The following is a 25,940-nucleotide window of genomic DNA, read 5'->3' as shown; positions in this document are numbered from 1 at the left end:
TCCATTTTATCATTTTGGTCCTAAACTTTATCTTTTGAATTTTTTGGTCCTGAACATATGGAAATTTAATCATTTTGGTCCTCCGTCAATATTTCCGTTAATATTTAACGGTCAACCATTTTAATCACAATTTTGACCAACATAAGCAATTTTTAATTATTTAATAACTCTTAATCAAAATTTTAATTATTTTAAGATTACACTATCATTTAAAATAAAAAATAAGACTTTTTAAAGAGAAAATAAAGAGGAAGTCTCGCCCTCTCTCACTTCGACGGCGCCGGCGACCGGCAAGCGATGAGCGGCGACCGTCGAGCGAGCGACCGGCGATGCCACCCTAGTCCACGACTCTCTCTCCTCCTTGAGAACACACAAATCCATCCGTTTCGTATCATAAACGTAGAGAATGCTAAGACAACAAGCAACTCTAGAGAGAGAAACCTTTTCTCCATAACTCGGTTGCTCCACAATGCCATACGTCTCGCTCTCCAAATCAAGCGAAACAATGTTCCAACTAGAGCCGAAATCCATCCCCTTGCTCGCAGCAAAGTGAAGCTTCCCACCCGCAAACTTCCTCGTATCATCGTAAGGAACACCAAAGTTGAAATCCCCAATTCTCTTCCAAGAATCAGCCCTCAAACTGTAAATCTTCACCACCGACTCCCGCAGACCTCCATCCTCATAATCACAGAACAATCCCACAACCTTGTAATCACCCTCCAATTCGCAATGAGCATATGTTCAGGATCAATTTTGACTTTTACTCTATATATTATTCAGGGCATAACTGTGTAGCTTTAAATTTTGAGTGATGATCTGATTGCGTGTGACTTTGTAAGCCCTCTCGATCACTTTTTAGAATTATGGAATATGTATATATAAGTGTTATGTGAAATGTTTTTTAGCAGCACCACTTGTCAAGCGCATATTATCGTACTATCGTACAATACTTCTCCCAAATATTAGGTCTAATATTGTTTACAAATTTACTCCAAATATCAATGGCACGTATATTTTTACATCTTAATTAGTCGCATTTTTTAATCTCGCTACATCTTCTCATTTTATTTTAATAACTGGTAATATTTATTTATTTTTGTTGCATTTTCGCAGGTCATCAAAGTTTGGTATAAAGTTTTAAACTTTACTTGGGGCGGAGAGATTTTGGAAATAACTTTTCTATCTATGAAATCCACTTGTCAATTTTTTAATAGTGTATTATAAAATGTACTCCATCCGTCCTTGAAAATTTGTCACCTATTTCTTTTTTCGTCCGTTCCTAAAAATTTGTTACCTTTCACTTTTATCATTTTTGGTAATAGATCCCGCATTCCACTAACTCATTCTCACTCACATTTTATTTTAAAACTAATATATAAAAGTAGGACCCACATGCCCCTTACTTTTTCAACCCACTTTCTATTACATTTCTTAAAATCCGTGCTGAGTCAGATGGTGACGAATTTTGGGGGACGGAGGGAGTATTATATAATGAATGAGGTGATCCCTTCCGAAAGTCCGACCCGTTTAGTTGAAAGGGAGGATTTTGCATGTGCGGCATATGCACGTGTCTTTCTTATAATGTCATTTATAACTTTTCACTTTCCAAAAAAAACTACTCGAAGTCCCTTAAAGAGAAAAACGTTTTAAACTTTCTATTTTAGGACGTGGACTCTACAATCCACTTATACTATTTTTTCTATTTCTTTCTCTTACTTTATTCATTTTTCTATTTTTTCTTATTTTATTTTATCAATTCTTCTCACTTGCTTTATTATTTGTGCATTAAAACTCGTTTCGTTTCAAAAGTTTCTATATTTCAAGGACGAAGATAGTACTCCCTCCGTTCCATAGTAATAGAGTCATTTTGTCATTTTGGTACGTTCCATAGTAATAGAGTCATTTTCCTTTTTAGTAAAGTTAACATATTTTTCCACGTATATTTTACTCTCTCTTACTTTTTTCTCTTTTTATCTCTCTACCTTTTTTTCATTTTCTTCTTTATTCTCCATTTTCTTAGCTCACCTAATACTATTTTTCTTAATGTCTGTGCCAAAATTAGATTTTAGTCCAAATAAAAACATTAATCAAAATCCTATTTGTTGCTGATTCAAATGCGAAGCCCGAGAAAGTTGTGGGCCTGTTACAAATTAAACCCATTGGGATGAGTGGGCTTTAAATTAAAATAACCCAATAACTACACCTCCTGTAGACAAATTCTATTTAAGCAGCTTGATTTTTCGATTGCCATTTATATGTTTTAATTCAAATTCAATTCCATGTAGCAACGTAACGGTTATTTTATATTTTACCTGACATTTGAATCCCATTTTTCAAATCGCTCTTTTCCAACCTCCGATCAATGCAGCGGTACACCGATTTTGTCATAAAAGAGCGATTTTACAACACGGCGGATAAAACCGGACCAATGAAACCGGACGAAAAGAAAATACCCCTTAACCCATCGTATTCAACTGTAGTTAACTAACTACGATTACTTTCCGCTCGTCTTCTCTCATTTCAGCTTTTCTGTTTCGCTTCTCAAATCTTTTCAATCTTTATGGGGGAAAAACAAGAAATTAGGGAAATTATGTGCCCTAGATGAGATATTGATTTAAAAATTTCCTGAATCATCTCGTTTTTGGCTTGCTTTTTTTTTCGACCTTGACTGAGTATGATTTTTTTCGTATTATCCTCCACCGATGTGAACTTTCTTTGATTTCTTTTTGTGTGAATGGAGACACAGAGAGTGGTGGAATTTCCTCATAGGAGCATGGATCAAAGGCCTCGGAAACGACCTCGTTTGACATGGGATCTGATGCCGACTGTCCCTCCTGCTCCTCCAAAGGTTCGATTTTCAGATGCATTTGTTTTTTTTGTTGCAAATTCGCACTTGTTCAAAATGTATGTTCTGAATTGTTTTCCGGTATGCTGGATTTTCTTGGACTGTTGTTGGTATACATCAAGAAATAGTGTTGAGTTATAAAGAATACTTTTTATAGGTTTATATGATTGAGCTTCGGTAATTAAACTAATTATTCGTGTCCATTTCTGTTATTTTTTGAAAATTGAGTTTAGGAGTGCTGTCTGTTTCTGGAAATTATATAAACAGGGGAAACTTTAATTTACAAGGGGTCAGGTTCCTCTTGTTCTTTAGGCCTTTCTCAATTTGTCTTATTTCATGTCTAATTTTGAATTGTAAAACTGGTGTTTGGTAGAATGAAAACATAGTTTGCTTGATGATGTTAGGAACTGGATAAAGCGTTGGAGGGGAAGTCAGCTAGAAAATAAGTTTATATGCATTAGTTGGAGTGCACGTGCTCCGAATGATTGTTTGTCATTTATTTTCCTGGTAAAGATTAAAATTTGTCCCTTGTGCAGATTCTTCCAACTGTATACTGTGCCCAAGAGTTTGGGGCTGTCCCTAGTTACGCATGTTCGTCAATATATTATAAAGGGATTCCGCGTAATGGTTCTCCACCTTGGAGACTTGATGATAAAGATGGGCACTATGTTTTTGCTATTGGAGAGAACTTAACTCCTCGTTGTAAGTACAATAGAAATACCTATGACATTTTTCATATGAAATGCTTTGCTTCAGGGACTTTATTAGCATTGTCTGTCCAATAATTTTGTTATTCCTCCTTTAATATCAGTACATTGGGAAGATTACTGCATTTTGACTATTACATTGAAGATATTTTTATATTGATGAACCCCTTGAACATTATATAGTGGAGCCTACATCCTAAGTCTATATTTTCTTAGATATGAAAATATTGTTCACACTTCATGTCTTCAAGTTACTCTGTGCATGCTATGTTTCTATATGTCCATATTTGTTTGTCCTTATTTTGATGAAGAACAAGCCTTTCCTCATCTTACCGTGGATCCTCAGATAAGTTATTGGTGGATCATGTAGTTTAGAGATTTCCACTATTCTGCTTTAGTGACAATTTTTTTGTAAGTCAAATTATTTTTAACTTAAGGATGTGTGGGCATCCTCCCTTTAACTATTTAATATACCCAACAGCTGACTGATACTGACATGCAACCACTGTATGGGCATTCTTTGAAATTTTGAATTATAAATCTGGTTCTGAAGTGATACTTGTTAGTGAAAAGCGATAAGAGTGTATCTTGCCAACCAGTGAGAAACAATGATCAGTCTCTGTCTACTAAAGATTGGGCTTAGTTTTCCGTAATCAGAGTTAACGATCTCAATCTCCTGATCCCTCTCCTTCTAGTAGTTATTCCTGCATCTTTTACACCATGTGAAGGAAAACAATCAATTCCAAAGGTTAGATCTAGTAGGGTAGAAGGTCAAGCAACATCGATTTTCTATTTAGATAACATAACAACGAGAGTTGACTAAATTGACTTTATAATTAATAATGATTGGGCCTAGTTATCCGTAATTAGAGTTAAGGATCTCAATCTCCTGATTCATGATTTCATGTCCTTCTAATAGTTATTCCTGCATCTTTTATACCCTGAGAAAGAAAACAATCAATTTCAAGGATTAGATGTTGTAAGGTAGATGATGAAGCAACACTGGCCTTCTATTTGGATGACACAACAACAAAAGCTGGCCATATTGACTTTATAATTATTATATTTTCTCTGACATCAACATATTCTTTTCCCTCATTGTTGTCTATTTTCAATTACATTTTTTTGTCTTTTCTTCTAATTCTTTTATTAATTTGTCTTTCTCTAATTGTCTTGTCCCTGATTTGCAGACAGGATACTAAGTAAAATGGGTGAAGGTTAGTTGTTTCATTGTTTCCCAGTTTCCATGCTCTAATCCTGTATTTAGTTTGTAACGAAAAAGAATCTCTTACTATGCTGGATGGTTTGGTTGCAGGGACTTTTGGGCAAGTTTTAGAATGTCTGGACAATGAAAGGAAAGAGATAGTTGCTATCAAAGTTGTTCGTTCCATACAAAAGTACCGGGAAGCAGCAATGATTGAAATTGATGTCTTACAGAAACTAGGAAGGCATGATATCTGCGGTACACGGTAAGGTTCCCTTTCCAATTACAATAAATTGTATCCTAGAAACTGAAGTGATTATAGTGTAAGCTGTTTCATTCTTTGCAGTTGTGTGCAAATACGGAATTGGTTTGACTATCGTAATCATATTTGTATTGTAAGTATTTAATGTGATGTATGGTTTTCTTTGATTTGAAAGAGTATGATCTTTATTCATGCCTTGATTATTTGTGGGTTAAACACCTGTGGATGAATTTAAATGGTCTTAACAGGTGTTTGAGAAGCTTGGTCCAAGCTTGTATGATTTTCTACGCAAAAATAGCTATCGTTCATTTCCCATTGATCTTGTTCGGGAGTTTGGCAGACAACTTTTGGAATCTGTCGCATGTGTGTCTTTGCAACACTATTACTCCTCTTATTACTATATGAACTTTTATTAAAGTTATACCTCCATTTTTTGCCATTACACTGATGTTATACCTCACTCTCTACTTATTCAGAAATTTTGGATGCATGTCTTTGGATATCTTCTTAGATTATTTGTTCACCTTGCAGTTATGCATGATCTTCGCCTGATTCACACCGATTTAAAACCAGAAAATATTCTTCTGGTGTCCTCAGAATATATTAAAGTTCCAGACTATAAGGTAATCTCCAGTATCATATTATTTCTCTTTCTAAATTGTTCCGCTTTCTGTAGAATGCTTTCCTGAAGATATTTTTAATTTACCCTTTTAATGAATGATTTATTTCATGGCTCAAGTTCCGGTTTAGATTTCCTCTGTAAAAGCCGTGTAAAAGCCGTACTGGCATTCATTTCCTTTCTTCTTCAAGTCTATTTCTTCAGCATCAACTGTTATAGAACATTTATGTTACCAGATTAGGAGAATGTTATTATTCTGTAAATATTATTGTTAACAGTGGCAATCACTTCTGATGCGTATTGGTTTTGCAACTGAAATGTCATCCTGCAGGGTTAATCTTTGTTATATATTTGGCTTATTCAAACAGCTCACATCAGGAATGTTTTCTGCCATGTCCTGTAAACTATAAATGTGCATTCGCCATTCAGATGCCTTATTGTGCTTGTTTTCATCCTGATTTTTTGTGATTCCTATTGAGAATCACAAAAGATCATAATCGCTTCATTGATTTTGTGAAAACACTGGCTTTCTGTTCCTGATGGCATTCCTTTTTTATGATCATGCCTGATTCTTCTGTTTGCAACTTATCTCTGTTTTGAAGTTTCTATCAAGATCTGCAAAAGATGGTCCCTACTTCAAAAATCTACCTAAATCAAGCGCTATAAAGCTTATTGATTTTGGAAGTACTACTTTTGAGCATCAAGATCACACCTATGTAGTGTCTACACGCCATTATCGTGCACCAGAGGTTATTCTCGGTAATTGGTGGCTCTCTAACAGATTTTGCTTTCCATATTTGATATTTTTGCATTTTATGTTTGGGAGTCATCTTTGTTTTGTTTCCACAAGGTCTTGGATGGAACTACCCCTGCGATATGTGGAGTATAGGTTGCATACTTGTTGAACTGTGCTCTGTAAGTGATAGATATTAAATTTTCTTCTGCAATCTGACGTTGCTTGTAGATTATTTTATTGTTTCTTTTTCTCCTACTAATGACTTGTTAAAGTGTGATCTAATGTGGCTTTGGTATATTGATATCAGTTTAATTTCACAAATCTGTGGCAGGGTGAAGCTCTTTTCCAGACTCATGAGAACTTGGAACATCTTGCAATGATGGAAAGGGTGCTTGGACCACTACCTCCAAATATGATCATGCGAGCCGAGTATGTTATTTTATTACGTTCATGGTGTAAGCTTTGAGAGTGTGAAGCTTGATACTGATTGTGTTTCTGATTTCAAAGTCGTCGGACTGAGAAATATTTCAGAAGGGGTACAAGACTGGATTGGCCAGAGGGCGCCACCTCCAGAGAAAGTATGAGGGCAGTCTGGAAATTGCCCCGACTTCCGGTATTGTTACTAAATCCTCTAGTGAAAATGGGTGTGGTGTTCAGTGCCAAAGCTAGCTCTATTGATATCCATTGCAATATCCTTATTATATTTGCTATAAAGTTGAACATTTTGAAAAAAAATTCCATTGTATGCAGAACCTTATCATGCAGCATGTGGATCGCTCGGCTGGAGATTTGATTGATCTTCTTCAAGGACTTCTACGTTATGAACCTTCAGAACGGCTGAAGGCAAGAGAAGCTTTAGGGCACCCGTTTTTTACGAGGGACCTCAGGCGATTTGGATATCTGTAAACGAAGATGTGATGAAAGATACGATGAAGCCATCGGGTGAATAAAATTTCACATGCATGTGTGAATTGCAAAATTAAAATGAATAGATAGAGAGAAAGGGAAGGGGGTGGAGAATACAAGTTCAACATCGGCGCCTGTCAACTGCAAATGCACTGACGTCGTTCAAACCCCCCGATCATGTTGTAAAATATGCAGGTTTTGCAGGTGTGTATTATTATTATTTTCTTAAATTATTGTCTTTGCTTGTTCTTCTTGTTGGTTGTGACCAAGTGCTTGCCTTTTACTCTATTGTTTTTTTTTGCTGGAAAGTTTGTTGCATATTTTCTTATACATGTAATTTCAATGTGTATGATGCTCTTTACTGCCTTGCTTTTTCTATGCCTACTATCATTTCTTCTCTCTTTCACTTGTAGTATTTCTCTTTGCCTTGTATGCCTTTTTTGGAACCAGATATTGAACCACTTATTATCCAGTCGTCGCCAGGTTTGTTTTGAAGTAAAATGGTGTCTTTGATTTTTGATTGCATGAAATTAGGTCCTGTGTTTGACACCAAATAATGATACGACCGTATCATGTACAGGTAACGTTTGCCATGTGTATATGTTTATTCTTATTGCAAAGAGACGGTTTCATTCAGCGATGATGCTTTTAGTTATTTTATGTTAGTGAAGTGGATTATCTCCAAATAATTTACTACTAGAAGATGGCCCGTTGATTTATTACTGAAAGTCATTCAATTGGACCATGAGGATCGGAAATAACAAACAAAATGTAAAGTTTGTGATATTTAAGACCAATTTTAAAGTTTGTGGGAAATACCAAAATTTGACAAAAGTTCATGATTTTAAAGACCAATATCTCTAAATAAAATGTGAGTGGAATAAGTTAGTAGAATGTGAGACTCTATTACCATTTTTTAGTAAAAATAAACTAAGACGGACTCAAATGGAAAATTAGGACTTATACTCGCGGATAGAGGGAGTATTATATAGTTTCAGCGGAATGCCAAAATGTAATATTATACTCTCTTCGTCTATGAAAAACAGTCTCATTTTACTATTTTGGGGTGTCCACGTACAAAACATAGTCTCATTACTAAAAATTGAAAATGTCTCTCACTTTTTACACTTTTTCTCCCTTCTCTTACTTTTTCTAACTTTTCTCGTTTTCTATTACTTTATCTGTTTCTCATTAAAACTGGTGCTATCGGTTTTAGTTTGGGACTGGGAAAGTTTAAAAATTTTATATTGTCTATTGCCAAGCCAAGTAGAATGATTGCCTAGTTTATATTCGAGAAGTTTGAAGCGAATGCCAAGATGTACTATTAGTTTATTTAGAATTTTAATTGAATTGATTAACTTATGCAGAAAGTCTTATAAGTGGAAGAACGTGATTATTGACAATTATGGCGAAATGATAATATTAATTAACTGGCGTATAGATTAATTAAATTATTTCTAGGGAGAGTGACGCACCTACTTCATTAAACAATTAAACATTTCAACCCACTAACTTTATATAATACAGTACTCCATAATCTATAATTGTACACAGTTCAATTATTCCACTACATTTGAAATTAGTCGTTATCAATACTAGCTGTAATCGCACTTCATATTTAAAATTTTAAATATAACCACCATTCCTGTTAATATTTTTACACACTATGTTCGTTTCACGGCATGATACTTGTGTGTCGTTTTGTTTTTTAATTCAATTCTTTCCTTGATATGATGTAAAGTCCAATGTGAATATATATAGTAATTCCACCCTATGTTCTGTTTGTTCACCATTAAATTATCATGTCACAACTGTATGAAGTGTGAATATAATTTCTACCACTCGAAACTCAAAATATATAAATTGAGGGTTTTTGCATCATTGTCAGAGTCATTTTTATCAATGTTTTCATCAGGCGCACTTCACTTGAAAACTAGGTAGAAATTGACATTTGGATCTGTTAGGTAAAGTTTGGAGACGTGGATTAGTTAATTTTTTTGACCACAAATAGAAATAGTGAGATGTGATTTATATCTATTTTTGTATATTTCATAAATGAACATGTGACTAATAACGAGGTGATACATATAGGCCAAAGTTCGGCTGCTTTTTAACGATAGAAATAGATGTTTCAACTTTCAAGAGAATATATTCAAAAATAAAATAAAAAATAGTAAAATATCAAGACAATACCAATTTGTATAGGCCAGCATCATTTCCTTCTAATTTTGGAAAGAGATAATATTTTTGTTCTTTACTTCGAGTAATTTTTTGTATTCATACATACTGGAACAATAGTACTATTTTCACTATAATAATCGTGAAGTTAAGAACTTCCAACAAACTTGTGATGTGGTGCCCAACGGGCCAAAATCCCCTGCTGTGCGCAGCAGGGGCTGTGCCAAATATGCATACACATCTAATTGTTTTATAATAAATAAATTTAATATTTTATTATTATAATTTAATAATTAAAAAATACATGTATGGAACCGTATCCTCTGCTATGCTAACAGCCACAGCAACAGCAGGGGATCCAAACCCGGTGCCCAACACTAAAGGGGATTGGGGATTGGGGATTGCCCCAAATCATTGATGCAATTTTAAAACAATAAAGGTTTCTCAGTTTAATTCTAATGCCCACACCATTTTTTAAATATCCTATTCGCACATAAGTATTAATAATTTAATTAATATGGTACTTGAAATATTCCCATCAAACAATCACAAATTTGGTGCAAAATAGTCTGAAAACTGCAAAAATTGGTGGGCCAGTGAGACTATGGTTTAGTATAAGAATAGTGATAATGTTGGTATTCAGTCAATTTGATTTCTAAAAAAATGAAAATTTTTATATTTGTTAATTGAATACTCCAAACTTGCCGAACTTGCATCATGTGATCTTCTGCTCAATCAGTGCACCGTTTTTATTTGAAGTATTGTCGCTATTTTTAATAGTTTAATTGTCTACCAGGATTTTTGTGGTTTAGTTGGTTTAGGGAGGAGATGGCTAGCTAAGACTAAGATTGATATCAACTCAAATTTGAAGTGATATATAATTATTTAATTAAGTGATTATAGTGCCAACTAAGCCATATGATGGGTAATAAAATTAATTAGAGCTCAAATTTTAGTACGGAAATAACAACTCAAGTTTAAATAAAAGTACTATTTAATAGTATTACAACTATGATGCAAGAATATAGTTTCGTATATAGGAATATTTCAAAGTCGAAACTCAGGGAGAAATATCTCATTTAAGTCAACTAAAACAAAAATTATAAAAAATATTTTTTAATTGATGTGATGATAAATTAGAAATCAAATCAATTAATAACACAAATGATTGAGATTAGCAACAAGAAAAGAATGTCGCTCCTAACTAGTTCGCTAAATCCAAATCCACATAGTTTCGTATACAAAACATTTATTTTCGTTGAGAAACATTCAAGAGCTTCACACCTCTAACTCTAGATTAGACGAACACATAATACAAGAGTTAATTTTTTTCAATTCCAAAGTCATACGAATGAATAGAAGCATAAATTTAGTTACTATTATTCCAACTCTTACTAAGTACATTATCAATTTATCATACTTCTTCTGAACAAATTAATTCATCACCAATGTAAACCATCAAATCTTAAGTTAAAGACATTAAGAAAAGGCCTGTAATTCTCCGTTAGGCTTGTATTAATCGTTGGGGGGCGACTTTGGGGTGTTAGGGTTTGCTGAAGCACCACTACGCCAATATTAAGATAGTAATTAAAACAAATTTTAGAAATGAGAAGGTGGTGAAAACTTACAGAATGAAATGCAGTACATAAGTTTGCTTGGGATGAACAGAATGAAGATTAATCCTCACGTGTTTGATTGTTAAGATAGCAAAAGTTCAACACATTATTAAATCCCGCGTGTTACTTAATTTATTTAGTCCGGTATTACACTGTTTTTCAATGTTGAAATGCGTTTAGTCATCTCATTAATTAATTTGTATTGGCCCTTTCGGGCTCTCTCTATCTCCTTGACCTTTTATGTGTTAGAAATTCAGGTACAAGTTAACTTGCTAAACGTAGTAACAGTTTAAAAGGTTGAACACCACCTAAGTATTCTATGCGCCCGACTTCTTAATATTCGATATTAGAAGTATTTCAAATTTTCAATAGACCTCTTAATAAAATTCAAATACTATTACTCATTAAAAAGGAGTAAATAAAAAATAATCTTTTTTCATCAAATAAATATATCAGGTCATTGTAAAGTGAGAGCCAAAATCATTATATAAATTTTATGGACTACTCTACTATTGATTTTAAGATAAAACTTTGATGTGTCTATCATGAAGTCAGAACATGTCATCGAATATAGAAAATAAAAGAAATAAAATATCTTGAAACTATGTAAAAAGATAACTAAAATTAGTATATAAATCTCAAATCGCATGTACTGCTATATTTTAACTAAGAACATAATTAAAGGAAATGGGTTATCTTAAGTTCTTAAGCACCGTTGTTACACAAGCATCCCCCAAGCCCCAAGACAATTTTGAGAGTCCCCCCCAACCCCAGGTGATGGTATGTTATCAATTACCTAATCATACCACGACGACAAGTCGACAATCAACCAAGCATAAAATACAAAGGTCTCCATTCATAAGAAAACTATATACTAGAAAAAAAACAAGGAGGAAATATATTTTCGATAATACTCATATATATTATTATCACTATCCATAATTCTTATTATTCCTAATAAAATAAAATTCACATATCAGGTGTGAGTTCGAGGGAAGAGTGGGTTAATACGCCACGGCATTAGGTAGTGAGGCAAACAATTGGTTGACCGTGGGGCCTACACCCGTATCCTAGGTGGCCCGCATGTTTATAACATGAAATAAAATAAAAGATGCAACTGGTGGGGCCATGGTGCCGCCCCCTAGTCTGCGGTGGGGCCCAATTGCTCCACGTGAAGTGGGGATTACAACAAGGATCGGTTTGCTTAGTAGAATCCGCCCTAATCCCGTCGCAGCCAATCAGCACGCAGCTCCCACGTGGGAGTCCCGCCCCACAACACCGGCTAATCTCTCTTAAATACAAATAAACCGGTGGTTGGATTTACTCTTTTTAATCTGAGTTTTATAAATATTGCCATCTTTCTAAACCCTACCTTTCTAATCTCATTCCAAACAACCTGCACTTGTTGCTTTCCTCTTCTTACTTCATTCTCTCCCTCTCTCACATTTTTTGTTGATCACGACCAAACTGATCAATTAAGTCCTTGAGTTGGAGAATCATGGGATCAGAATCCTCTGCGCAATACATCCACAAGGTATTATTCATTTTCTCCCTCACACACACACACACACAGAAAAGAGAAAGATACTCCATGTATCTTGTTTTATGTGTAAAAAATTGGCAGGTACAACACCTAATAGAAGAGTGCATCGTATTCAACATGAGCAAAGAGGAATGCATGGATGCTCTCTCCAAATATGCAAATATAAAGCCTGTCATTACTTCTACCGGTAACCATTCAATACCACATATATATGTGCTTATCAGATGTACCACTTATTACTATTAGAATTCCATTCCATGCATATGTGCATAATAAAAATCACAACAATATCAACATATGAAGGAATTAATAAATTGGATTTACATGATAATAGTGTGGAAGGAGCTGGAGAAAGAGAACAAGGAGTTCTTCGAAGCGTACGCGAAGCGAAGAGAGGAAAGAGGCGCATCTCAAACGGAGACAAATGAAAGCATCCACAATATACTTTTGGCCTCTTCCAAGAAAGATGACAACAATGGTGAATAGACTCATTCTTACAAAAACCTACTATATTCGGAGCTTGCAATATACTATTATATGTATAAATCTTTTCATAAATCTCATGAATATAATTCGTACGATCAATTGTACCATCCAAAGTATTTCAGTCACGAGTTTCCTTTGAAGGGCCAGAATCATAAGTTTCAATCGTGCTACCCCACACAACCATCATAGATTTACAACCAAAGAATACCGTGTAATGACCCTCTCCTCATACTTTATTTGCACTGTTTGTAAGCTTATGATGTTTGGAAATGAGTCGGCCCATGGGTCGCGCTGCCATTGGGTGCTTTCAGTTGATAGAGATTTGATGATGAGTTATGTATGTATATGATGGGAAAGATTGCGAAATATCACTATAACTATAAGAGGGTACTTTCTAAATTGCTTTTGCAAAGTGTTTGGCCAAATAAACTATTCAGTAACAACTAATGAGCTGTAATAATAAGCTTCAACAACTTATAAGCTTCCAAAAAATTAATTTCTGGATCCTAACCTATTTTCCATACTCTTATAAGCAAGAATCTTTTTACAAAATTAACTCTACTAATGTTTACTTGTTTTTAACATATAGTAATAATTTCATTTCATTTTTTCAAACTTCAAATTTTGATTTGGTGAACTTTTTTGGAGAAAAATATATTGGTATTATTTGCTCAAATAGCTAAGTAGCATGGAATCAGCATTGTGTGATGGAATGGGAAGGAACGGAACGGAATGGAATGAGGGAATGAAATGATATTCATATTCTCATTTTATTTCTTTTATATTGTATCATTCTATTTTCTAGTCATTCCTTCCATTTTTCCAAAGAATGACCATTCCCTCCCTTTTTCATTTTCTCTTATTTAAATTTAAACGAAATTATACCATTTAGTAGAATTATATTTCAATTCGATATCATCTCTTAAATTTCATAATTAAAGTAATACTCCCTCTGTCCCTTAAATTTTCTCCCACTTTGATCGGGTACATGTTTTAAGAAATGTAATAAAAAGTGAGTTGAAAAAATTAGTGGAATGTGGGTCCTACTTTTATATATTAGTTTTATAATAAAATGTGCATAGGAATGAGTTAGTGAAATATGAGGTCCACTACCAAAAATGGTAAAAAGCGAAATATGACAAATTTTGTGGGACAAACTTTCAGGGACGGATGGAGTGTTTTAGAATTTCAAATTATTGAAAAAAAAGCATATTTCAAATATTGCACACACACTTAACACTTATACACCAACACACACATTACACACAAAACACACACATACACTTCCACACACACTGCACACTCTTACACTTCCACGCACAATATACACGTACACACTTCCACACACAAGACAAACATTGCACACATCCACATACACTTCCACGCATACTTCACACTTCACGCACAGAATACTCATAGAACACATATTACACACGTTGCACACACACAAATTGCACACATTGCGTGCGCGCGCACACACAAATCTCACATATAAACATTTTACATACACACACACACATAGACTTCACACACAAACACTTCACAACATACACGGGCCAACACGCCACACTTTATACACAACACACATATTTTCATACAACACACTCTCACACACAACACACAACTAGGGGTGGGTCGATAAGATATATCGTATCGAAAACGTTGTATCATGTTTCGTATCGAAAATATCGATATGAAAGAATTTCATATCGTTATCGTATCGAAAGTTTCGATATATGGAATTTTGATATATCGAACTTTCGATATGGATAATATCAATATCGTTATCGTATCGATATTTCGATATATATCGTAAGATCGATACGATATATCGAAATATTGTTTTCGTATCGAATACCTTTATATCGAAAAATATAATTTCAAAACTGAAAAATAACACAAAAATTAATAAAACTTCAACACAATAAAATAAATTGTGTTCTTATTAGGGTTTCATATATATATTTTCTAAATATATGAATGAATTAAATGGATTTATATATTTATAATTTTAAATTTCCATATGTTTCGATATATACGATATATATCGTATATTCGATATAAAACGATATATCGAAAATATCGATTCTATCGTATATTCGATATAAAACGATATGATACCGTATCGTATCGAAAATTACGATATACCGAAAATTCGATAATTTTTCGATATTTTTCAATATGATACGAGCGATATATCATATTTTCGGTATTTTTCCCCAATCCTACACACAACACACAAGACATACACAAAAACACATTTTGCACACACAACACCCACACTACCATGCTGCACACACAATATACACACTGCACACTATACATGCACACACCTCACACTACAAACACACTACCACACAACTATATGGCATTTATATAACACACTTCATATACAGTACACATTGCACACAATACATGCACTCGCATATAATACACATGCACATACAATATGCATACTCCACACAAGACATATATACACATGCAACACATAAACACTCTGCACGCACAATATACACGCTACACACAACAAAACACACATGGAGGGAGAGAGGAGAAACATGGATTAAAACGGAAAAGGTGGAAGAAAGATAAGAATAGAAAATATAAATAATAGAAAGAAAAAAAAAAGAGAATAACAATTTATTATTATAATAATACAATATTCTTTCTATCTTTCAAAGTACCTCTCAGTAAAAGAAAGTCATTTGTAGACGCCAATGTGTATATTTAGCTACTACGTCCACGACACACGCGACATGAAAATTTTTGCAAGAAATTTTTAATTATAAATGCCTGATTAAATTTAGTTGTTTTTGGATTTCCTAAACTATGTAAATATAATAATGCATATGTTGCATATTTAGCTTGTCATTTTGATTGTGATTATAGTCATCAGGTAGACATAATAATATTTGGTCCAGTATTGATAAATCTTTATATTTTTCTATAATCACAAACAAAGACCATTAGTGAAACAGGTATTGTCAGTTCAAATGTACCATATAGGGTTGAACGTGCTACTGTCCTAAAGGCTTCCCAGCATACAAGTTACATATAGCAGTAGTTATTTGTTTTTAGATTTAAGCATTGATTTTGATATTCTAACTGAGGAACACCCCCCCCCCCCCCCAACTAGTCTTCTCATGATTCATTTTTTCAGAACTAGTAGTAGTGTTTTACAAAAATTGATTTTAAAATATATACTCCATCCATAAAATATCTCCAAACAACATCGATTTTCCATCCATAAAATATCTCCAAACAACATCGATTTTAATAAAGTAACGTGACCGATTGTTCATGGATAAAACAAAAAAAAATGGTGGCGACCTATCATTATCTAAAGTGGCGGTTGTGGAGATATTAACTGAAATGGCAGTGAAAGCAGTTTGGGCGGGAACATGAGTCCATTTATTAGGAGCATCTTGAGAAATGGATTGACGGCAAATCTGCCGTCATAGAGCAAAAGCGGTCTCTCTATCCTTGTGCTCTCCATGTGTTTGCTCTTCCCAAAAAAAGCGTTTGGCTTACCAAAAAAGTTTGGTAGAATTATTTATGAAAATGAACACTTACCAAACCTCTCCTCTCCCTCTCCCTCACCCTCAAAAATTATCTGCTGTCATCCTCCGGGTTACCGCTGCTGCAGTTCGTCTGCCTGGAGACCTCGCCTCCTCCGCTCTCCTTACTTGCTCCATCCAGAGGCAGCACGCAGCGCCTGACCGCCTCCATTGATGGCGCTCTGCCGCTGCCTCGCGGACTCCGGTGCCGCACCGTCGTAGCGTGGGTTACCGCGGCTTGCTGCTGTCAGCGTCGTCGTCCAGGTCGTCGTGCGACTGCTCGCAGACAGTCCCATCCACGAAAGCTAAGCATTTTATTTTAAAATCTTGCTTAAAGTTCGACTTTTGAAAATTCAAACATTTGGTTAGTTGATTTGAAACTTTAGTTTGGAAGATTTAGATGGTATTATTAGTTGTGTTGGAGTTTCCCATGAGTTACATATTTTAACATACTCATGCTTAGAATTTGAAAGTAGAGAGCTTTTACCTCCGTTGAAAAAAAGTTACAAGAATAGCGAGAACTCTCTTGACTGTAGTTATCTTGATTTCTTCCAAAATCATATATGCTTGATTGTAAGAGATTGGAGATATAAGGAGATAAATTGGGAATGTAATGTACCTTGAAAATGATTCAGACTGATACAGGAAGTGTCGCGCTCTTTCCTCTGCACTCTCTCTTTTTCTTACTCTAGACTTTTTTTAATTGTGAATTGTGAAATTTGGGATAAAATTCTTTATAGATTGCGAGAATCTACTGAGTATAGACCGTGATGTAGTGTAGAAGGGGTTAATTTTCGTATAATTTGTATTGATGGGGTATTAATTTGATTTTAGCAATCATCATTGCTCAAATCTGGTGCATTTGGCCCTTATTCAAAATCTCAACTGCTATTAGCTAATAATTCTTGATTTCAGACACAATAAACTGGTTTTTATTTCTGATTGGAGGCATGAGGAGTAGGGCGATGGTTACATTGATTTGTATGGTGGGGTTTATATAGCTTTAGGGTTTTCCAATTACATAGTACTCCCTCCGTCCCATAAAAGTTGAGACAAAATTTTTGGACATGGAGATTAAGAATTTATATTAAATAAATAGGAGAGATGAAAAAAGTAGGAAAGATAAGAGAGAGTAAAGTTAATGATGGAATAAAGTAATAGTGATTAGATATTTTGTCTTTTGTTAAAAAAGGAAATGACTCAACTTTTATAGGACGGACTAAAAAGGAATACGACTCAACTTTTATGGGACGGAGGGAGTACTAAAACTTATTTGTTGATAACTTTTACTTTTAGTTTTACTTTTTGTCACTGATATTATGATTTCTGATTTTGTTATCTTCACATATGTTTATGAGCTATGATTATTTTTTATTTTTATGATGTCCTTAATATCTCACTTTGATTGTGTTGTATACCATAACTATTATTAAAAATCAAGGTTAATCACTTGTTCATGTTGGATTATATGTGAAAAATCAGTGTTGTCATGGACAATTAATATTTTTTTTAATGTTACGTAAGGAAGTTTTTCAAAACATATGAACTTGATTTGCTTTTGTATGATTTTTAGTTTTTATGCTTCTTTTGTGAAAAAACATTATAGAATCAGTACATTTTTTTAAATTGACAATATTGGCTTACGGAGGAAGTTTGAAGTAGTACTCTCTCTTTTTCAATTAAGTTAAGTAAAAAAATTTTGGCACGTAAATTAAAATATTGTGTTAAAAAATAGGAGAGAAGAATAAAGTATAAAAAATTAAGAGAGAGTAAAGTAGGTGATAGAATAAAGTAAGAGTGATTGGATGTTTTATCATTTGATAAAAGAGGAAATGACTTAACTTAGTTGGAATATCTCAAAATGGAATACGATTCAACTTAGTTGGGCCGGAGGGAATAATTAATAGACATAATGTGATTTTTTTCTTCCTATCACAAAGTTGAAACAAGAGAGAAAACAGGAGAGACGGAAAGGAGGTTGATTGGGTACCCCACCTTTAAGCATGTCGATTCGCTGTCGGTGGCTCATAGCAATTGAACGCTAGACGTTGTGAAAAAGTTTGATTATTCTGTTCGAAAAATATACAAAACTGTTCTAACCAACATTTCTATGTTACTCCCTCTGTCCCCCATAATTTGTCACCATTTGACTCGGCACGGATTTTAAGATTTGAGTGATGATGAGTTAAAGTGAAAGGTACAAATTTTTAGGGACGGATGAAAATGGAAATAAGTGACAAATTTTCAGGGACGGATGAAAATGAAAATAAGTGATAAATTTTCAGGACTGAGGGAGTACTTTAATTTTCAATTTATTTAATTTTACATTTGTAATGGTCTAAAATAGTGTTATTAGTAGTAAAAAAATTTATATTTAAAGTCCACAAAATAATACTACTCATTTTCATTATTTTTTATTTATGTTAATTTATTAAGAATGTGTAATCAGTGAAAATTATTTGACCCGTACATAGCACGGGTGATAACACTAGTTTTTAATAAAGGGAGAAAACGCTATTTTTGCACCAACAAATATGGCAAATGCATACATAAACGTAATCAAAATTTTAAAGAAGTCGTTGTGGATTAAAAAAAATACTATATATTAAAATATTCAATTTATTTAAATATAATGTCTAACAGTTTCTAAGAGCATCCTTAACCCCGTCCCGGATTTGGGCCGCAAGTCCCCTCCACGTCATCATTCTCTTAAATTAGGGGTTCCAGGCCACAACTCCATTAACCCCGCAGGCCACAACTCAGGCCACAACTATTCATTTGCACTATTCACAACTACATATTTTAATCGTAAAATAGAATACGTTGAACAATTAAAACCGGGAAAATTCATTGTGCGGTCGAAAAATAGAAAATTAAAAATCCGAGGAAAAAATTTTACAAATCCTAGAAAAAAAAATTTATTAAGACCTAGAAAATTTAAATTACATCCTACAAAAAATATTAAAATAATTTAGAAGATAGAAATGGAGAAATTGGTGGAAGAATGTTGAAGAAATGGATATAATCAAATGGCAAAAAAATCAAAAAAAGAAAAAAAAGTAAAAATATTGGGGGTTTGCGGCCCGTCCCGATGCATATAACCCTGAGCCGGGCCGGACCCCGGGAGCGGCCCAAGGACGGAACTGCGGCCTCGGGACCGTCCCGGGCCGTGACTCTCCCCCCTCCAATGCTAAAATCGGGCCGGGACTCTCATGTTGCGGCTCGGCCCAACAACGTTAATGATGCTCTAAGAGACGATAAATGATCATTGTAGTGGACGGATCGCCATGACTTCGAAGGACAATAATGTTACTAGTATTTTTAAAAAATATTATCTCATTGATATTTGGAGCACTTGACTTAATTTGACAATTTTTCATATATTCTTTTAATACATGGGGAGATGACGTCCTTAATTTCACCTCCGTTATTTTTTCATAGTGGAAAGGAAGTAGGAGTAAATAATAACACTAAAGAAATATCATAAATAAAGTATACACGATAATATTAAGAAGATCACCAAATATTGAACCAAAAATGGTGCGTGGAAACTTAATGATAGAATATTTATTATTGAAGTCTCTTAAATAAAAATATGAAACAGTATAAATTAGGTACCTAGAAACTTAATTGGGCTTCCATTCCAATCACTAAATTCTAATGGCCCAAGCCCAACAGAATATAATATGGAGTATACACTCAAGTCATCTTCTTCCCCATCTCGACTTAGACTTTATCACACGCATAATTTAAAAAATGTCTATTTTTATGGACAAGTGAAGTCCTAGTGGTATATGTTAATTCCAATTTATTTAAATGAAATTATCATATTTATTTTGTAGGAATAATTTGGAGTACAAATCAAATCGTATTTTTGTATATGAAATCCAAACAAATGGATTTTAATAAAAAAAAATCGATACAACCACTATTAAAAACAGGCAATATTAAAAAATATCGAAATTATTGTATATTGTGAAAGAGCTTTTGAATACTCTCCAAATATCTCATATTTTTCATCAGAAGATTACTCCTCCTTCCGTTTCGCGATAGTAGAGACGTTTTTTTTTTTTTTTTGCATACAACTTAGGGTGTGATTGGTTCACCATTAGCGTTTTCAAGAGTCTGCAGATGTGATGCTTTTCAAGGTTTTATGGTTAGAAAATTTGTCCACTTTATAGCATTTGGTAGAAGCTTATTAAACTATGAAAATATTGTGTACTATGTTTGGTTCAATTTTGTATCATAAAATAAAACAAATGAAGAGACAATTCTACCCATGTATAATTTATCTATTGATTAAAACGCCATAAGCTTGCTTTTGACACGTAAGGTTTCAGACAATTCAATTTAATCTTAAAATATCACACAAAAATTCACTCCCTCAAACAATAAAAATTAAATAGAGAAATACAAGATCTGAAAGGAAATAAAAAAAATAATTTCCTCATATTGGCCATCTCCTTCGTCTTTCTCTCTCTAACTGATTCCAATCTCAAAAATTACCGGCGAAACTCACCAAATTTTCTTCCACTGCCGCCGCCTCAGCCCCCGTTTTTCCTTATTCTTGGTCGACTGATCGGTTCATTACCTCCCCACTGCCCGCCGTGGAAATTTGCTCGCCGCATCCCCAACTCCACAACACCAATTTGCTCGACGGGTGTTCTTCCTTCTTTGTGTAGTCGTAGCGAGTGTTTTGAATGAGAAAGGAGGGTAAATAGGTAAAAAACAATGTTTTCAAGGTTTTAGCAATTTGCCTCCTTCACTATACCAGGTTTTGGAAGAGATAGAGTTATAGCAACTCTTGTGTTAGTAAACGGTGGAATCATGAAACCCGCATTGTTTATACCGGATCTTCAGCAAGTGTTTCAAGGCTATCAATCACCAGTTAATTTGTTTAAACAGTAGATTTTCATGGATTTTCATGGGCTAACAGGGCTACCATTCAAGCCCTTAAGAAAAATTGTGTTAAATGAGTTAAGTAAAAGAAGAATAAAGTATAAAATGAAAAAGATAGAGAATGAAGAGAGAATAAAGTATTATGAAAGAGTAAAGTAAGTGAAAAGAAATATGTTACTTTTACTCCCTCCGTCCCAGCTAAGATGACACATTACTTAGCCGACGCGGGATTTTAGGAGTTACTGGTTAAAGTGTTTAATTGGAGAGAGAGAAAGTGGGTATAAGTATTAAAGTAGAGAGATAAAGAAAGATAAATATTTTAATAGGAGTGAGAAAAAATGATTGAGTGTATTAATTGGAGAGGGAAAGTTACCAAAAAAAAAGGAAATGTGTCATCTTAGTTGGGACAAACTAAAAAGGAAAACGTGTCATCTTAAGCGGGACGGAGAGAGTATTAAAAAGGGAAATGACTCAATTACTATGGAACGTATCAAAATAACAAAATGACTCAAGTGGAACGAAGAGAGTACTATATTCGTCTTTGAAAAATAAAGTTTTAATACTTCTAATATATAATTTTAAGTAAGAGAAAAGAAGAAAAGAAATAACTGAAATAATAATTTAAATTTTTTTTATTTATATGTGACAATCCAAATAGTTTTTATTTTTAAGGAACGTACTATATACTCCCTCGGTCTCATAATAAGAGTCACATTTTATTTTTATCACAAAGTAGTAAGTAGGTCTTAGATGCCACTAACTCAGTTCACTTCTATTTTATTATAAAATTAATATAGAAAAATGAGTATCACGTTCTATTAATTTTTTCAACCAATTATTTTTTTAAATTTCTTAAAAATGAGAATAATAATGAATCGAGTACTCCTACATTGCTTAAGTTTTCTTAAGAGCATCCGCAATGGTGCTTAGGCCAGCCATAGGCCAGCAATAGGCCAGCCATTCTCTCCCCTGCCACGTCAGCAACACTAAAAAATCCACTTGCCACATCAGATTTAGGCCAGTCGCAATAAAAATAATTCAAAATATACTACATTTACGGAATTAAAATTACGATTAAAATACGGAATTAAATTTACGAGACATATACGGGAAAATTCATTAATTTTATTTAAATAAAAAAAGTACATTAACTAAAAATCATAAAAATAACATAATAAAAAAAAATTCGGGCTTCCACAATCGAGCCACCTTGAATCTGTTATAGTTTGTATTGGGCTAGTTGTTGTTGTCCATCGCTAGATGTTGCTCTTGTACAGAAATTTAGAGATAGAGAAAATCGCGTTTATTTAGTTTTTCAAAAATTAAAAAAAAGAATTAAAATTTCTTTTTTTAAAAAAGAATTAAAAAAAATAAAAAAAAAAGAATTAAAAAAAATAATAAAATTCGGCGCTGGCCGATCGGGCCGCCACAATGGCGGCTAGCCAATCGGCCAGCGCTTCGGCCAGCGACGAGCGATCGGCCAGCCCACGCCGATCCGCTCGCCGAAATCGCCCTCACCGATTGCAATGGTTCGGCTAGCCGATCGGCTAGCGCGACGAATCGGCTAGCCGGTCGCTAGCCGACCATTGGAGATCTCTAATATTGTTAAATATGCATATTTAAAGGGACGAATCTTATCTATGCGCATCACCAGTTTCATTTCCTCAAACGCACTTCACCAAAGGGGGTTTAGCAGTCTTTGGAAATCTCTAAACCCTAACGCCATGAGCCCTATCTATTCCACCGCCGTTAACCCCACCGCCTCCCGCCTCCCGCTCCTCAATCCCCACCGCCCTTCATCCTCCAACCCTCTATCTCCCCTCTCCCTCAAGTTTCCGCCTCGCCCGCTTCCCCACTTTTCTCTCCCCGCTATCCGCGCTTCTCTCCCCACTCCCAACCCTAATCGTCAAAACTCCGATAATTCTCCCAAATTGTCCAAATTGCAAACCCCCAACCCTCTCAAAATTGCCTTGGCCACCACGGTCGCCGCCGCCGCGCTTTTCGTTTCTGGAACTTTTTTGTCCCGTAAACCCGCAATCGCCGCCCCGATTTCACCGCCTAATGTAGAAACAGCTGAAAGGGATTCCGTTGCTGATGAAGAAAGGGAAAAATCTACGGAAGAGCACTTAATTTCCAACCCTGACGATGTTGAGGCACTCAAGAGTTTGATGGAAATTAAGATAAAGAGCAAAAAGATTCCCGAAGCTATTGAGATTATCGACAGATTGGTGGAAGTCGAGCCGGAGGAATTGGAGTGGCCGATGATGAAATCTCATCTGTTTGCCTACAATGGCGAGTTTCCGCTAGCTAGAAATGGCTTCAACGAGCTGGTGAAAAAGGATCCCTTTTGCGTGGAGGCGTATCACGGGCTTGTGACGGTGGCATCGCAGGAGGAGTCGAGCCAGGATTTGGTGGCTATTGAGAGGAGGGTTGAAGAGGCGATTACATTGTGCAAGAAGGAAAATAAGAAGACTGATTTGAGGGATTTCAAGCTGTTGCTTGCACAAATTAGGGTGCTTGATGGGAAATATGAAGATGCATTGAAATTATATCAAGAGTTGGTGAAGGAGGAGCCGAGGGATTTCAGGCCCTACCTTTGCCAGGGCATAATTTACACCTTGTTGAAGAAAAATGGTGAGGCTGAGAAATGTTTTGAGAAATATAGGAGATTGATTCCTAAAGGGCACCCTTACGCCAGCTATTTCGATGACAATATGTTTGCTACTAAGCTTTTCGCGCAGAAGGTGGAGAATGAGAGAGCTATGGCGAATAATTAGTGTTTTCTTTTGTAGCAGGAGGACAAGTGTTGCTGATGAAGGTGTGATTGATATGTAGGTTTTTGTTTATTTTCAAATGATTTCTGCAATGTCGTAGATAATGGATGAATAAGGGATTGCATATCTTCTTATATCATAGATTGTTGGAATTTGATGGTAGACTTGATGGGAAAAACGATGATTGCCTTAGCTGTTAAGCTTTTGTTTTCCACAATTATTAGTAAATCGGTCAACCAACCAGTGCATTATGCGTATTGATGTTTAGGGACAACAGGGCAGAATTCTCAACTTCATTTGGTCACTTCCCAAACTAGCATTTTCCGTTTCGAATGTCAGTTGAACTTAGAGAGACCTCTTTTGGAACTCCTATAACTCCTATAACTTTAACTTTGCCATTCTATCTATAGATCTTGAATTATATTTGACTTTCATGAGTGTAGTTGTTGTCTTTGATCTTTGAAAGGTATGTTTGTGCCAGTTGCTTTCCTGTTTTGTATTCCGATTGGAGTCTTGTTTGATTGTTCTTAGTTTTCTTCCAGAAATTGTTATTCTTTGCTAAGATAGTAATCACAAGCTCAAGAATATGTACAGATTGGAATGGCCATCTGCTATTTAGTCATCATGTAGTTGAAGGTTCTACCATTACTGCTATATTGGATTCTTTTTTGTTCAAGGCCAAAGTACTTTTGAATGAAATGGAGCCCAGAAGTTTTTCTTTATATTTTACGGGTTCACAAATTGCAGTGAAAGACCGAACGCAAAATGTGGTATTTGAAATGCTATGTCTAAGCTGATATGCAGGGCATGTTATGCATATTCATCATTTCATTCTGTGTGTGTTGGAGTAGCTGCTAAACATCTTAATGTTGCTAATATTTTATGTGATGCTGGGAAGATCGAACAACGTTAGTTCAGACTGGTTGCTCTTTGGATGAAATAATCTTGTTATTGGATTTGGGCTTATTTTTTCATGATTTCATTTGGTTGAAGTCCTTTTCAGAAAGGATTAATGTCTTATCTTTATAATCAAAAGCTTAGCACAAGACTTGCATAATGTAACAAGTGGACATTTTAACAATGTCGTTTTAACAAAACTTATATAAATGTGAAAATATCGCAAAATTCAACGTTTCTATGGATTGATGTTAATATAACCCTTTGTTTTGTTAATAGAAATTTTTTGAATCAATCACCTGGTATAATTGATTTGATGTGCTGGTCCTGTTTATACCAAGCATACTGATGTAGGACGGCATCATAACTACTAGTTGTTGTCATGTTAATACATGCAATTGGGCATTTTATTTGATTAAAATTAGTCACATTGAAATAGACACATGGATTCAATAAACTAGGTTAAAGTAAAAAAACATGTTAGAATCTTGTCACGTTTAATTTGTTAAGTATAGTTTAATTATATATGTGGTTTTTTGCACATGGGTATGAGTAGGTATTGATGTAAAATGAGATACATTGAGTAAAAGTAAGATAAAATATGAAAGATTTTTTTTTTAAAATATGACTATTACTCCTTACATTCCACAATAGAAGCCATATTTGGTGTGTGCACGAATTTTTAGAAATGCAAATAATAGTGAGTTAGAA

General features: G+C 34.5%; 4 protein-coding genes across 4 annotated transcripts; 3 read left to right on the top strand and 1 right to left on the bottom strand.

The window, feature by feature from the left end:
* Positions 1–231: 231 nt before the first annotated feature.
* Positions 232–2,330, bottom strand: LOC148933506 (uncharacterized). The gene is made up of 2 exons (XM_089060387.1): positions 2,313–2,330; positions 232–717 (listed from the first exon to the last, which is right to left on the bottom strand). The coding sequence occupies exons 1-2, from the start codon at positions 2,328–2,330 to the stop codon at positions 232–234; spliced, it is 504 nt and encodes a 167-aa protein (XP_088916513.1).
* Positions 2,331–2,454: 124 nt separating this feature from the next.
* FC1 (serine/threonine-protein kinase AFC1) lies at positions 2,455–7,640 on the top strand. Its single transcript, XM_048126058.2, has 12 exons — positions 2,455–2,848; positions 3,382–3,547; positions 4,743–4,769; positions 4,868–5,021; positions 5,103–5,151; positions 5,267–5,381; positions 5,550–5,641; positions 6,240–6,396; positions 6,488–6,552; positions 6,705–6,802; positions 6,881–6,986; positions 7,124–7,640. Exons 1-12 carry the CDS (start codon positions 2,735–2,737, stop codon positions 7,277–7,279), a joined length of 1,299 nt encoding a protein of 432 aa, XP_047982015.2. The 5' UTR covers positions 2,455–2,734; the 3' UTR covers positions 7,280–7,640.
* A 4,771-nt stretch (positions 7,641–12,411) lies between these two features.
* Positions 12,412–13,446, top strand: LOC125224044 (uncharacterized). The gene is made up of 3 exons (XM_048127387.2): positions 12,412–12,607; positions 12,698–12,803; positions 12,951–13,446. Exons 1-3 carry the CDS (start codon positions 12,572–12,574, stop codon positions 13,100–13,102), a joined length of 294 nt encoding a protein of 97 aa, XP_047983344.1. The 5' UTR covers positions 12,412–12,571; the 3' UTR covers positions 13,103–13,446.
* A 9,766-nt stretch (positions 13,447–23,212) lies between these two features.
* Positions 23,213–24,532, top strand: LOC125223037 (protein SLOW GREEN 1, chloroplastic-like). The gene has a single exon (XM_048125993.2). It carries the CDS (start codon positions 23,283–23,285, stop codon positions 24,333–24,335), a length of 1,053 nt encoding a protein of 350 aa, XP_047981950.1. The 5' UTR covers positions 23,213–23,282; the 3' UTR covers positions 24,336–24,532.
* The last annotated feature ends 1,408 nt before the right edge of the window (positions 24,533–25,940 follow it).

This window comes from Salvia hispanica, chromosome 1 (genome assembly GCF_029641045.1).
Source record: "Salvia hispanica isolate PSC_SH4W2 chromosome 1, Shi_PSC_v1, whole genome shotgun sequence".
NCBI lineage: Eukaryota > Viridiplantae > Streptophyta > Magnoliopsida > Lamiales > Lamiaceae > Salvia > Salvia hispanica.
Note: the sequence above shows the minus strand (reverse complement) of the source record. Positions and strands in the feature narration are given on the sequence as shown.